Source organism: Sapajus apella, unplaced genomic scaffold (genome assembly GCF_009761245.1).
Source record: "Sapajus apella isolate SASKATOON/1434 unplaced genomic scaffold, GSC_monkey_1.0 scaffold82, whole genome shotgun sequence".
NCBI classification, from domain to species: Eukaryota; Metazoa; Chordata; class Mammalia; order Primates; family Cebidae; genus Sapajus; species Sapajus apella.
Window position 1 is genome coordinate 147,569 of NW_022437022.1, and position 16,120 is coordinate 163,688.

A 16,120-nucleotide genomic window follows, 5' to 3' on the forward strand; every position below is an offset into this window, starting at 1 on the left:
GACATACAACCATAAAACAATGAATTTGGGGGACTGAATGGGTGGAGAGAGAAAAAAGGAGTGGCCATCAGAGGAGCTGGCAGAAGCCAGATCATTAGGGCTTGGTTGGTGGCAATAAGAATCTTAGCCTGAATACAGAGGGAAGCTCATCTGGGGTGGGTTGGGGGAAGACAAGAGTGAAAAAGTCCAGGGAAGCACTATCTCATTTCTGTTTTCCCAGAGATAATCTCACCACCGCCAGAAATTGTTTACAGGAGGCAAGAATCAAAGTAGGGAAAGAAGGCTGTCAGAAAGTCCAGGCCAGCCATAACAGGGGTAAAGGGCTTGGGTCAAGGCAGGTGTCCTACAGATAAGACAGACAGGTGGATGATACTGGGTAGGGAGAATATCAGCAAATGAAGAAAACATGAATCCTTGTTACTGGTACACCCAAACCTTGCCCGTAATGAATCGGAAATCCCTGACCATAAGCAGTCAGGAGTCATTCCCAGGTTCCTCTCCTCTCGAGAATAAAGAGCCTGTCTCCACTGTAGCCTCATAGGTTAAAGGGCTGCACATGCTTGACAGAAAGCAGGCACTGTCAGGGCCGAGAAGGAGAGGTGGAAATCCGATTAAACAAACCACCACGTAGGTGGCTGGTTTGCAAGTGCTACATAAAACCAGCAGTGGCAGCTAGTGAAACGTCAGCCTCCAAGGACTTATCGTGGTGTTACTATGTGTGAACGCCAGTGAGGAGAGCAGACATGGAAACTGAGCTAAGACAGTAAGGACAGCTATGGCTGCAATGTGGATTTAGAGGAAGCTAACTGTATTCCCCACCTTCCAGCATTTGTAGCCAACAAAAAACACAAGATGTTTACTGTATAATGTGCTATAACACATTAGATTCTGACTTCTTACGTACTGTACAGTATTGCAATAGTTTAAGCCGGTGTCCAAACAATTAACAGAATATATATAGGTTGAGCATCCCAAATTCAAAAATTTGAAATCCAAACTTGAATGAAATCCAAAACTTCTTCAGTGCCAACATGATGCTCAAAGAAACTGTTCATTGGAACATTTTGGATTTTCAGATTTTTGGATTTGGGGTGCTCATCTGGTAAGAATAATGCAAACATTTCAAAATCCAAAAAAATCCGGACTCTGAAACACGACTGGTCCCAAGCATTTGCATCAAGGGATACTCAATCTGTACGACATTACTTTAAGGGTTGGCAAATTTTGGCCCTCAGGCCAAGGATTCTTGTTTTCTTCATTTTTTGACAGTCTCTCCTCCCCATCCCATACCCTCTGCCTTATCTGCCCTTACCCCAGTCAGCTTTGGCCCGGGCTTCCCAACAGCCTTATGCTTTCCTTACTTTCATTCTTGCCTCTGGCTGATGACCTGCTTTTGTTCAGCCTGTGAACTAAGAATGGCTTCTACATTTTTAAAGGTTGTTAAAAAAGCAAAGACTATGTGAGAGACAGTACATGTCATCCGCAAAGCCCAAAATATAGACTATTTAGCCCTTTACAGAAAAGGCTTATCAACTCTTGCTTCAAATATGCAAAGTACCTATTTATTTTATTTTTGAGACGAAGTCTTGCTCTGTCGCTCAGGCTGGAGTGCAGTGGCGTGATCTTCCCGAGTTCAAGTGACTCTCCTACCTCAGCCTCCCGGGTAGCCAGGATTACAGGCGTGTGCCACCACACCCTGCTAATTTTTTTTCTTTTTAGTAGACACGGGTGTCACTGTGTTAGCCAGGATGGTCTAGATCTCCTGACCTCATGATCCGCCTGCCTCGGCCTCCCAAAGTGCTGGGATTACAGACATGAGCCACCATGCCTGGCTGCAAAGTACCTATTTATAAACACTCCATTTAGGCACCTTTAATTAATATTTGTCTGCCAAACTAAAACAGACTGTGCTCTAAAGCTTTATTTGTAGATGATTTCTTTGGAACTCAATGTATTTTCCCATTGAAATGATTATTTAAATCCTGTCTAAGTAACATACAGACAGTAAAATACAGTGGTAAGGGCTCCGTGGTGATGCATCAGGACTCTAAAAGCAGCATGACCTTGGGCAAGTTATTTAACCTAGGTTCTTCAACTGTAGAACTGGAGATAATAATAAAACCCACCTCATAGGATATGAATTAAATAAAATAATTCCTTGGTACAGTGTCAGCCATTTATCACTAACATCATTATTATCCTAGGGTAGTCTACTAACATCTGTCTATATATTACTCAAAACACCTAGAGGACTGTATATTTAAAATGCAAAAAACCCAAACAGAAAACAACATTGCTGCAATACCAATTAAAAATTTGACAAAACAAAATAAAACTTTATTTCTACTGAATCCTAATGCCTAGCTAAATGACAAACATTCAGCTAATAAACTGGTAGTTCTCACCTGCGTAACTATCCAAATTCCAACCCGAAGTATAGCTAAGTCCCAAGAAAAAGTGAAGTGAAGGAGCACACCACCTTCCTGCCCATACCCAGCAACTCTGCAGCGAGAGCGATCACCTTCCCTCCTAAGAATGAGAATTCTCAGCAGCTTCCTCTCAGAAGCTGGTGGGAAAACCTTTACTTTGTTAAGAGAATAGAGCAGTCAGAGTGAAATGCTCAAAGGTTTGGCAACAAAGCGAAACACCACAAAAGTGAAAAAAAAACAGAACACGAAGGGGACAGTCAGCCATCACAGTGCAGAGGTTGGGAGTAAAGTCTCTGGTGGCAGTTAGCCACTGAGGTCAAGTGGAAAAGAACATCTAATGGCAACCAGAACTACTGCTGACAGGAAAAGCGCAAGGGAAGGAGAGGGGGCAGGCCCACCTAGCTGGCCAGCCAGCAACCAGGACACACAAAGAGCACAGGGTGGCATAAACAGCAAGTCAGCTGTTACCAGGACTCCAGGGCACTGTGTGGAACAAGAATCCAGGCCGCTCAGGCGACATTTATTCTTCTGCAAATGGGGGAACAAAGTAACATAAAAAGGAAACTAACATTTATTAGGCACCTACCATGCCAGGCACTGTACCTTAATTTACACATGAAAAGGTATTTAAATCCTATTTGCTCTTTGAAACTAGGCAGATGTTATTAGTTCCACTTAACAGATGAGGAAATAGCAGTTTAGTTTATCTCCCTATGCTACCCCATCAATCAGTGCCACATCTGAGACGTTACTTCTATCCAACTCCAAGCCCAAGTTCTTTGCACTATCCAGAATGTCTCTCGTGAAGAGAGAAGGGCATTCTCGGTGCTGCCCCTCAGACAGGCCTGAGTTCTAAAAGCACATGGGGACACAGCTTTCTTTTTTCCCCAACCTGCTTGGGTAGCTGTGTTCCAATGCTTCCATGTCTAAGTGACTACATACCAGGAAGCGATCCCACCACATCCACAGAGAGCATAGGAAGTGGCCACTGGAACCTGGCTACACCATTTCCTTCAGGTCAGTACCTGAATTTGCCAAAAATATGCCTGTCACGCTGCTACAGTCTTGCAACAGAATAGAGCACTGTTTGAGAACTGTGCTCTCAATGTATGGCCCAGGGCTTGGTAATGTTCACACTGACACTCTTACCTCCATAAGAACAAATGTACTTACATGGCAGTCTCACCAACTTCTGCTGCATTGAACAGAACTGAACACATCTCACAATTTTTCTTTCAATAAGTCTGTTTCTCCATTAGACTGAATTCTCTGAGGCCTGGACCATGTACTACCAGCATCTAGCAAATGGCTCTGCCTCTGCACAAGTTTTTCTCAGTCTGAAATTGAATAGAAATATCTTCTCTTCTCTCTTATACATCTACTTAACCATCAAGCCTCTGCACAGACATCACTTCCTCTAAGAGGTCTTCCCTGAATGCCAAGACTGGGCCAAGGTAACCTACTTGCCATTTCTATACCCATATATACTGACCCTTTTACACTCAAAATATCTGTAGATGCCTGTTTAATGTCCATATTCCTGACCAGAATTTAAACTCTATGAAGACAGAGGTTCACGAGGACATGATGGCTGCTGCTGGGGTCATCTCTGGCATAGGGTGTAATCCTGAACATATGAAAGCCACCCAAACACCTGCTGAATGAACAGCAGCAGGAAGGTGCTCAGTGGAGGCAGACTGAGTAACTTCTTTTACAACCTTACCTTAAAAATAATCACTTTAAAACAATCAACACAAAAAAACTGGAAATCTAGTTACCTAATCCAAGGGATCCAATTTTATCACTGATCAATTTCAGATCTTTCAAAACTATATTCCCCCTTTTACCTGTGAACAGGAGAAAATATTATTAGAGTGACTTTTAGAATACAACAGTCTCTAAACCATATTAATTTTTGTTGTTGTTCAATATGGCGCTTCTTTATGACAGGAGCATAATAACCTAAAACCAAGGAAAAAATAAACTATGATTAATGAATGCTTAAATTATGCATTATAACTCCTTTGAGACGGAATCTTGCTCTGTCACCCAGGCTGAAGTGCAATGGTGCGGTCTCAGCTCACTGCAACCTCTGCCTCCTGGATTCAAGCAATTCTCCCACCTCAGCCTCTCGAGTAGCTGGGATTACAGCCGTGTGTCACCACACCTTTTTTTTTGTATTTTTAGTAAATTTTTAGCTAATTTTTGTATTTTTAGTAAAGACTATGTTGGCCAGGCTGGTCTCAAACTGCTGACCTTGTGATCCATCCACCTTGGCCTCCCAAAGTGCTGGGATTACAAGCAAGAGCCACCATGCCTGGCCACAACCCTTTTTAAACCATAAACAATACTACTTTATTGGAATACAACCACCAAAAAAATGTTTTTCCCTAATTATAAGACATCACTTTCCATAAGAAGCCCCATTAGGTATGAATTCATAGACTACAGTTAATTATTTTCATCAATTTTATTTTCCCTTTGAACTTCTAAATTTTTCTTCAATTCAACTGCTATTTCATATACTAAAGTGACATCCTCACTGGTTAGTCCTTCATTCTTAAGGTCCTCTAAATCGTCATTCTCTAATCAGTGTCAGAATTGACATGTTCATGATGTCCTTCCTGTATTTCTTTCTTAAGGGTGACAGTAACCACGGAAAAGAAGCAAATGGGAAGGGATGCAGACTCTAGAAACACAGGGCTGGTTTACCAGATGTTTAAGAGAATCAACGGGCCAGCTCTCTTATGTACCCCAGAAAGTCCCACAGTATATCAAGTACTACAAAAAGATTGGGAAGTACTGGACAATTATGCAAAACTCATACTGCAAATTCTTAGTGACTCTACGTTAGGAAACTTTCTCAAAAGAGGTACACAAGTTCTGAAACACTGTGCTAAATAAATCCAACATATACCATCATATGGTTTACAAGGGACCTCTGCCCATCCAACGTGTTCAGGGCTATGCTTTTAAAATTCCTATCACTGTGTGTGGAGAGATGTGGGAAAGTAATTGGTACAGGAGCTAGACTATTCCATGTCTAACCAATGCTCTTTATCTCTGCTGCCTTTAAGCTGACACGTCAGATCATTCTGCTTGAAAATGATATGCAAAATAATTTTTTATTTAACATTTTATGATACTGTGGTATCACCGAACAAATTTTTTTAAAAATTAATTTAAAGTAAATCCAACTCAAGCCACTGTTAATGTCCAAAAAAGGAGAGATGATATAAAAATTATATTTATATAGACACTAAAAATCAGCTAAAAACTCAACTTCCCAAAAGTATTCCGATGGTATAGTGAAGGTATAGGAAGAAGCCGAACACAAAACAACATATAAAATATGACCACATTAAAAACAAAATACAACAAAGTATTAACAAGAAGTATCTCTGAGTGATAAAATTATAGGTTATTTTAGTGATTTTCCTGGAAAAAAATCAACACTAATCATACGGTGCTTCATTAGAGAAAAAATATCCTGAATAATCACACCCACATCTTTGGGCACTTACTCTCAGAGTCTTTTAAGGAAGGGGCCCCCGCCAGGGAGCTGAGTCCACTTTTTAAGGGGGGTGCATCCGACAGCGAGGCCAGGCTTCCTGCCTGCTTCCTTGGTTCATTCCTCCTAGCAGGAAACAAGTGACAGTTAAACAGTGCTCTGATGTTCTGCCACTAAACGCTTTTATTCTGCCATTAAAACAAAAGCAACTTAAATACATTTTATATGCACAGTTGCTGGAAATCAAGAATACACACTTTACAGATTCAAAACCATAAAGTATACCAAGGATATAGCAGGTATACCAAACTTTATGGTTTACCAAAAGTATACCAAACTACAGATCAACCACAATCAACACAGCCAGTGTGTAGGCAATCAGCTCACCTCTCTTTAGAATCCTCTTCACTGTGATTTTTTTCAAAAGCCCTTTTCCATCACCCAGACATGCAGCCAAGGGACAATACAGGAGTTTACTAGCAAATAAGTGCCACCTCTCAGATTAAATATCATTTACAGAAGCCACAAACCGCCATGCTGATGAAATCCCCTTAAAGTCATGACTACTAACCTCAAGAGGACCTTTAATTCTGCCCAATAACCCTGCGGGTTTCCACAGTCTCTTCTTGCCTTACTTTCTTATAGAATGATTTCACACTTTCTCCACTCTCCTCCAAACTCTAACCTCCATCCTGCATCCTCACTCAACTATGAAGTCAGATGAGAGCCTGCACAGGTGCTACCATCATATCCACCCCCTGCCTGCAACGGGACCCACACACTCTACTTTTCCAGCAAACACAAGCCCCTACATGGGATTCCATTGCTGCACAGCCCTCCATGAGTTCTTCTCTTACTCCCTTACATCATTAATTCTTCCACCTTTAAAGCTGAACAGCTCTCGTCAGCATACATGCTGTTATTTCTCCCACTTAAAGACGTTTTCAACCCTACATCCTGCCCCTCCAGCCACAACCCTGGTCCTCTGTATGCTTTTACAACTCATCAGAAAACTATTTGCCATCTACAATCCCTTCCTCTCTGTGTTGAAGGGACTCTAATTTTTTAACCTGCCTCGCACCTTCATTCCAACAAAACTAACTGTGTCAAGGTCATCATCGACCTCCAGATGGCTAAATCCAATGGCTTCATACAGCTACTCTTCCCTACTGCCTCCTCCAAAGACACCACTTTCCTGGTTCCGTGTCCTCTGGCCTCAAGGTGCACAGGACCTGCTTCCTTGGTGATCCTCTGCAGTCTCCCACACCCCACATTATCTACAAACTGATGACTCCTAATTTACATCTCCAGCCTAGATCTCTCCATCAATCCCAATTCATATGCCCAATAGCCTTCTTTGGATTTCCACCAGCAATCTTCTCTAACTCAGCACAGCGACAGGGCGTGCCAGGCTGTCATGCCACCTGTCTGTGCATCTGCTCTTGCTCTTTCCATTCTTTATCTAAAGTGTTTCCAACCTTCGAGTTATGCAGGCTAAAAACCATGGTGTCACTCTGGCTATTACTTTTTTCTCTAGCACTTACTGGCAAATCCTTTCCCATATAAACTCAAAATACTTCCAAAACCCACCTATTTCTCCCACTGCTTCTATCACTTCTCACCCGAATAATCATTAACGGCCTCCTACCTGGAAACCCCAAGTCCAACCTTGCCTAGCAACCTCAGGTTCTGTAATGTATGCTAGATCAAGATCCCCAGGGTTTCCAGTCTCAAAGGAAAGCCGTCCCGCCCCTCATCTCTGAGTCCACCTCATCCGATCCCGGTCTCGCTCTCTCTGCTACACCCACACTCACCTCCCTGCTGTCTGCTGTTTCCTCTCCCGGGAGCTCTATCAACCCATGGCAACTCCCTTAACTCCTCTAGCTCTTTGCTCACAGGGCACCTCCAAGTGAGGCCCCCTCCAATTTGGACAGCTGACACGCACCTGCCCTGACCACATACTTGGGCTCCCATCATTGCTCTGCTCTCGTCACCCCACACACCACAGCGTAACTCTCACTGCTTGTCTCACTCCATCACCAGAGCATGAGCTTCCTGAGGGCAGGCGTCTTCCCTCTTCCATCATTGCTACAGCCCACCCTGGAACAGTCCCTGGCATGTGGCAGACACTCAATCTAACAGGTAAGAATAAATCTAAGTTTTTATAAAACCTGAGATTGTTTTATAACATGAAAGGCATTAACAACACATAATCAGATTTATGGATCCAATAATTATAAACCACCCATAGTTCATTATTTTTTAACTATAAAATGAAAGCATTTATCTTACTTTTAAACCCCTAGTCTCATAGTTCAAAAACCATTTACTCACAAACCATAAGTTTTCTCTGGCTTAGGAATGGGATCATCAAAGAAAGAATCTCCTTCCATATCATCTTCATCTGGACAAAGGCCGGCTTTGTCTTTGCCATCTAAAGTTTTGTTGCTTAGAAAAGATCCAATTTTTGTTTCATGGGACAGTAAGTGAAGGCTGCTTTTGCTCTTTGGTTCTGACAAGGAGACACTTGTATCACTCTGACTGGCCTCACTGTTGGTCTTCTAGAAAGAGAGGGAAAGAGAAAAGGTCTCCTTGATATTTTAAATAATAAAAGAAGTCTCGTGAGCATAAGCAAACTTGTGTTTGTGGGTGGCGGGGTAGGAAGGGTGAAGGGCAGCTCCCAGCAGCATGAACTGCAGAGCAATGCCACAATTCATCACTCCAGCCCCAGGATTCCTAGCATGGCAAACTTTCAAAGGGGGAAAAATTTTTTTTTAATATATTAATACCATTCCTGTCCTCTTTCCCTAAATGTTAATACCTTTAATATACCCCTCCCATTTATAAACACTTTCCCTTTTATAAACAATTTCCCATCTTCCCCTCTATGTATCATTGCTTCATAAATTTTCTTAAATTAATACAGTTTCAACTTGAAAACAACTATTAAAGAGAAAAGAAAGATTATTTCACATGAATGAACCACGCGTTAAAGTAGTCATCAGTAAAAACAGCAATTTTCCATCCCGTGCTAAACACAACAGACATCAAGGTGAAAGACGCTGTCTTCAACCACTTGTGTTTCTAACATAAACATTTGCTAATGAAAATAATTATTTTAATTCTGACTTCCAGGGTAACTTCCTAACCTATACCTCATTTTGATGTCCATGGACAGGGGGTGGGGGGTGTGTGTGTGTGTAGTTCTCTGTGTATTTTAACACCAATGTTGTAAAAAATTCTGAATCATCCTTATCCATGCCCTTGGATATATAGTGATGTTAGCACAAAATATCACACTTTTATTTTCTTGTTTTCAGTTAGTCCTAAACTTCACAGCCTACTTTTACTCCATTCTTGGTCAGATTTCTTTCTGCCCTTAGGTATATATTAACAATAATAATGAAAACAAAAAATAATGCTAGTAATAATAAAAGCAGCTAACATTTATCGAGAACATTCAAATGTTTCACCTTATTTCATTTAATCTTCAAAATGACCCTATGATCTGGAAGTAGCTTTATCTCTGTGGATATAAATAAGGAAACACAGAGACAGACATTTATGTCACTTGTCAAAGTCTCCAGGTATTAAGTGGTAGGGTCAATATCAAAGTCAAAGCCTGATTCCAGAGGTTAACTCTATACTTATGCTATTAGGCTAAATTATAATTGATTTGTGGGCTTTATGGGTTAAAGATGGCAATTTCCCAAAATTAAAGCCTTCTGTACTAGAGAGCAATATTGTGTAAAAATACCTGTGGAGTACCAGAAAAAGCATTCAACTCAAACAAGGAATCTGGAATGTAGTTCAAAATTATTAATTGCACTTTTTTTTTTCTTTTTTATCTTTTTTTTCTTTTTTAAGAAACAGGGTCTCAATATGTCATCGAGGCTGGTCTTAAAACTCCTGGGCTCAAGCAATCCTCCTGATTCAGTCTCCTAAGTAGCTGGGATTACAGGCACAAACCAAACCCAGTTGTATAACTTTTTTTTTTTTTTTTTTTTTGATGGAGTCTCGCTCTGTCGCCCAGGCTGGAGTACAGTGGTGTGATCTCGGCTCATGACAACCCCTGCCTCCTGGGTTTAAGTGATTCTCCTCCTCAGCCTCCCAAGTAGCTGGGATTACAGGCACATGCCACCATGCCCAGCTAATTTTTGTATGTTTAGTAGAAATGGAGTTTCACCATGTTGGCCAGGCTGGTCTCTGAACTCCTGACCTCAAGCAATCCACCCACCTTGGCCTCCCAAAGTGCTGGGATTACAGACATAAGCCACCATGCCCAGCCCATATAATCTTAAGTAAATTAATTTCCTAGGCATGAGTTTCCTCAAGAATTGAACTAGTTTCGTTTTCTTCAGATCAAATTATATCTAGGAGTTAAGACAGTGGGGATGGATGGCAAAGAATAGTAACTACTGAAGCATGGTGACCAAAGTCTGGGTTAGACATTACCAAATAAGATGCTCTTGAAGGATGGTTTCACTTTTAATATGTGTACAGGCAGGGCAAGGTGGCTCACGCCTATAATCCCAGCACTTTGGGAGGCTGAGGCGGGCAGATCACAAAATCAGGAGTTTGAGAGCAGCCTGGCCAACATAGTGAAACCCCATCTCTACTAAAAATACAAAAATTAGCTGGGTATGGTGGTGGATGCCTGTAATCCCAGCTACTTGGGAGTCTGAGGCAAGAGAATCACTTGAACCTGGAGGCAGAGGTTGCAGTGAGCCGAGATCATGCCATTGCACCAGAGTCTGGGCGACAGTGCGAGACTCCATCTCAAAAAAAAAAACAAACATAGAATGCATTATGCATGTCTTATATGTTTGTTTACATTTTTATACCAGGTAGAGGCCTTGACTAGTTGACAGTAGGCAAGATATATGCGATACAAATTTTATTGCCTTCTAGGGAGCTATACATTCTATGTTATTAATATAAATTAATGATTACAAAGAGATGTCTGAAAAAATAAATGCCAAGTTCTAATTTCAGACAGCATATTTTCCAAGAGGCAGAAAAATAAAAATTTCCTAACAACTTTGTCGATGTTTTCCTGGTATTATCAAATATACAAAAGTATTACGTACTTTTGTATTTCTTAATTAGATTCACACCAGTTGTAATTTCTGATTTTTAAATGTTTTAATAATGGATTTATATCTTTTTAAATGAATATGCATTTGGAAATAAATACTCTGATGTGATATTTAAACACATTTACAATTACAGAGGCTGTGGTCATGGCAGATTCTCTCCAGATTCTAAACACTCACAAGAAAGTGCCAAAGAGTAACTGTCATGAAAGAAACTGAAAAATGTAAATGTAAAGCAACATTATGAGAAACAATCATTATTCTAATAAAGTCTTCCTTTCCCGAGAATTCACATAGCCAACATAACTTAAATCTGAGCAACTAATATGTATCCATGACTGTTTTTTGACAGGTTTTAACAATATTCCTGCTATGGACAGAAAGACCAGTTTTAGGAACACAAGTTTTATGAAGAAGGGCATTATTATATTACACATCACATACTTGTAAGCATAACAGAATTATTTTGTTTTAAAAATATAGTTCTCTTAATCCATGGAGGAAAAATAAATTATGAAACAATCTGCTTTAGAACTGCTCTCAAAATCAACTTCTAAACCACACAGGAACGTGTTGCTACTTTATAACTATGGCTCATTTTTGCCAAAAGACCATGACCCAACTAGGTTATTAATGAATTCACTAAACTTAATTCCAAATAAACTTCACTATTAAAAAAATCTACACTAGGAGGAGAAACATTTCTGCAGATTAAAGCAAAAGTACTGAAAGCTTTCAGAGCAGTTTCAATAGTTCCTCCATGTATACACGCAGATGAATGCATGTATACAGACGCTCAGCTCACAACAGCACTTCACCTGGTAAACCCACCATCAAGTGAAAATATCACAAAGTTGAAAATGGGCACTTTGTATACATGATGAAGTACAACATGATAAAACCCCATCTCTACTAAACACAATATCCAAAAAATGCTGGCTACTCAGGCCCCTGGTATCAGAGTGCCTTGTAACCATGTGGCTGCCTGGGAGCTGTGGCTCGAGGTCACTGCCTGGCCCCGCGAGAGAATGGTACCACAGATTACTGTCCTAAGAAAACATCAAAACTCAAAGTATGGTATCTACTGAATGTAGATCCCTTTTGTACCATCATAAAGTCGAAAAAGCATAAATCAAACTGTTGTAACTTTGGGGACCATCCATATATGTGTGTACACCCAGGAATCTGCTTTAAAAACCCTTATCACGGCTTAAGATGAACTTATGTTACATATATAAACTTCAGTTACCTGGATTTTGTATCACCTGGATTTGGCTAAGTTGAAGTCAAGATTCAAAATGAAGGTAAATAATTAAGGTTAAGTATCGTTTAAAACTAAGAAGTATGATTTAAAAATAAAAGGCCAGGTGTGGTGGCTCATGCCTGTAATCCCAGCACTTTGGGAGGCTGAGGTGGGCAGATTACAAAGTCAAGAAATCAAGACCAACCTGGCCAACATGATAAAACCCCATCTCTACTAAAAATACAAAAAGAATTAGCTGGTAGTGGTGGTGCACACCTGTAGTTCCAGCTACTCAGGAGGCTGAGGCAGGAGAATCGCTTGAACCAGGGAGGCGGAGGCTGCAGTGAGCCGCACTCCAGCCTGGAGAGAGAGCGAGACTCCATCTCAAAATAAATAAATAAAGATATACACTGGCTAGGTGGGGTGGCTCATGCCTGTAATACCAACACTTTGGGAGGCCCAGATGGGTGGATCATGAGGTCAGGAGATCAAGACCATCCCAGCCAACATAGTGAAACCCCATCTCTACTAAAAATACAAAAATTAGCTGGGCATGGTGGCTCATGCCTGTAATCCCAGCTACTCAAGAGGCTGAGACAGGAGAATCCCCTGAACCTGGGAGTCGGAGGTTGCAGTGAACCAAGATCACACCACTGCACTCTAGCCTGGCAACAGAGCGAAACCCAATCTCAAAAAATACACACACACACACACACACACACACACACACCCACCCATGGCAATGCCTTAGAATTCATTCTCTGGACAAGCACAGAAGTTATGGGTTAAATTGTATCCCGCAAATGAAATATGTTGAAGCCCCTAATTCCCAGGACTTCACAGTGCGACCTTATTTGGAAACAGTATCACTGCAGACATACCTAGTTAAGACCAGCCCATTCAGGAGTAGGATGGGCCCGGATGCTAACCCAATGACTGCTATCGTTGTTGCGGGAAGAGACACAGAGAAACACAGGGAGAAGCTCATGTGAAGATGGGAGGCAAAGACTGGAGTAATCCATCTCCTAGCCAAACAGCATCTGGCATTTCCAGCAGCCACCAGAAGCTAGAAAAGGAGCCGCAGTCCTGCTGGCACCTTGATTTCACATTTTTAAGCCTCTGGAACTGTGACGATACATGTGTTGTTTTAAGCATGTTGGTACTTATATTACACCAGCCCTAAGAAACGAATCAAGTTATTTATAACAAAAAACTAAAACAAGTTTTGCCTTTTCATAAAAGTGAGGGTCGTATTGCACAGCACCACAACGGTCATTAGGCTCTCTCGGCTGGAGCTCGAGACTAATAATAAACTCTATGGTAAATTACAGTACAGCTATAAGAAAGCTTTAGTATATATTTAATTATCCAATAATACACTCATACTCAAGAAGCCAATCATCTACAGATTAACAAAACATTAGCACTAGAAAAGTTTCACAGCAAAAAACCTTATTATGTCACCACTGGTAAGAACCTGAAAAAAAAAAAAAGAACTTTTTCCAAACTGTTCACAGTAGGAGAAAAATCAACATCAAAGAAATACTATGGTTTTGCAAAAGTATTCAAAAAATTCATGCAATACAGTTGCCCCTCAGTACCCAGGACCCCTGCACACACCAAAGTCTGAGGATACTCAAGTCCCTGATATAAAATGCTGTAGTATTTGCACATAGCCTACACACATCCTCCCATATGCTTTAAATCATCTCTAGATTACCTGTAATACCTAATACAATGTAATTCTATGTAAATAGTTGTATACCATATTTTGAAATTTATATATTTTTAACCATTTTCCATCTGGAGATGGTTGAATCTGCAGCTGTGAAACCAATGTTTATGAAACCTGCCGATATGAGGACTGACTGTATTTCTCTTCCCCACCCATGCCTCTGCCCCCACCTCCTTCCCTACCAAAGACAGTTTCTGATCCATGACTAATGAATTTAGAGAAGTAATTTTATTACAGTTCTAACAGACATATATTTTGAAAGTCTAATTTGCTCACCAGGAAGAGTAAATACTGTCGAATTCCAGAACCACAAGAAAAACCTTTCTAAAAACTCAACTCTTTCTAGGGAAACTCTATCTCTTCCACCTATAAGCAATCTGTAATTCCTACAGATCACAATAGAACCTTCATCTTCTAGCTTTATGAGTAAGACTGAAAGAGGACCCTGTAAATAGATTTTCTACTCTACATCCTCAGCCTTCCCACCCTACCCAACCAGCACCTCATGGAGTTCAGCGAACAAGTGGTGCCAAGATGTCAAGGCTAGAATCCCAGATGGCTAGGATCATGGAGCTCAGCAGGCAGAAACGGAAGGGCTAAGTGCTGAAACATTCATGCAACCATGTATCCATTCATTCAGGTCGGTGTGTGAGTGTGACAGGGAATGTTAACGCCTGGTTTGGAAAATCTTGAGGTGACTGCCAAAGATACAAAAACATATGCCCCAAAACCCACAAGCAATGTGAAAAAGTATCTCAATGCATATTAGTTTTAAAACACCTGAAAACTGGGCTAGGCATGGTGGCTCGTGCCTGTAATTCTAGTACTTCAGGAGGCTGGGGCAGGAGGATCACTTGAGCCCAGCAGTTGAGGATCAGAATGAGCAACATAGCAAGACCCCCACCTCCACAAAAAAACATTTTTTAAAAAATTAGGTATATGTGGTAGCATGCACCTATTGTCCTCGCTACTCAAGAGGCTGAGGTGGACACTTGACCCCAGGAGGACAAGACTGTGGTGGGCCATGATCGCACCACTACACTCCAGCCTAGGCAACAGAGTGAGACCTTGTCTCTAAAAAGACACCTGAAAGCCACCTGAGAAAGGATGATCTTTCATACTACAGTTAATGTAATGATAAAGAACACCTAATTCTAAATACTAAAAACAAAAAAAGAATGTACTCTTAGTCAACCTTTCCAACTAAACGGTAAAAAGCTAAGCTTGTAGGGTCTAACCAAAATCTATTATATTACATTTATTTGTTTTTTCAAACAATTAGAATGTTTGGTACAACAAAATGGTATGAAATGAAATAAATTATCACATATAATACTTTGGAAGTCAGCAAGTGTTAACATGTACTTCAAAATTATTAAATCAATTTTAAAATGCCCTCCCACTTCATATTTATACTTCTTCTATATCAAACCTTTTGTCTTTAATCTTTACCTTTATTGTCTCTCAGGAACAACAAAAATAAGAACTTCAGTTTTGCCCAAGTTACATCAGTTCAAAAACCTTACAAATCAATTCTAACTATGTAGATGAATGATTTTAAGTTTATTCTTAATATGAAAATAGCTTCCCTGAAGAAAGTGCCAAGGTCTCTGAATGAGCCACTAGTACTTTTCCCCTCCTGCATTCAAAAGCAACTGGACACATGCAACACTCCTGATCAGTGCTCCAGAGCTCCAGGACCAGCAGTAACCTGGGCCCTCCTGCATTGCATGCCCAGTTCACGTCTGCAGGGCACGCGGGGCTCCCACAATGGCTTTGCACACCTTAGGAGATGCCACTCACCTACCATGTATGTGGATGGCTCGCTCTGGAGTTTTGCTGTGTACAACCTCAACCACCACATGCAACATAGCATCTGGATGATGAAGATGTTTAGAATGTTAAGGCTGCTGGGAACTTAATACATGCACAAGGCAAAGCAGAAAGGCAGAGGAACAAAGAGCTAAGGGCTTACCCATATAAGGAAGGCTGGCAACAGGCCACCAGGGTACAATACAGACTTCTCACAAGGCAATTCAGAAACAACATCAGAAATGTACAGGGAAAAACCTTTCCACGTAATTGAGCAAGGAACTTGGGCTTAGG

General features: G+C 40.9%; 1 protein-coding gene across 10 annotated transcripts in view; it reads right to left on the minus strand.

The window, feature by feature from the left end:
- The window catches only part of CEP43 (centrosomal protein 43), a 44,081-nt gene that overhangs the window by 10,960 nt on the left and 17,001 nt on the right, over positions 1–16,120 (minus strand). For 4 of the 10 annotated variants that reach the window (XM_032253106.1, XM_032253109.1, XM_032253108.1 and 1 more), the window contains 3 exons: positions 8,275–8,501; positions 5,954–6,066; positions 4,208–4,276 (listed from right to left, as the gene is read on the minus strand). In XM_032253106.1, coding sequence (XP_032108997.1) covers positions 4,208–4,276; positions 5,954–6,066; positions 8,275–8,501 — 409 coding nt within the window. Of the gene's footprint in view, positions 1–4,207; positions 4,398–5,953; positions 6,067–8,274; positions 8,502–16,120 lie in introns of all 10 variants that reach the window. The other 6 variants (XR_004261265.1, XM_032253114.1, XM_032253110.1 and 3 more) reach the window with 4 other exon arrangements.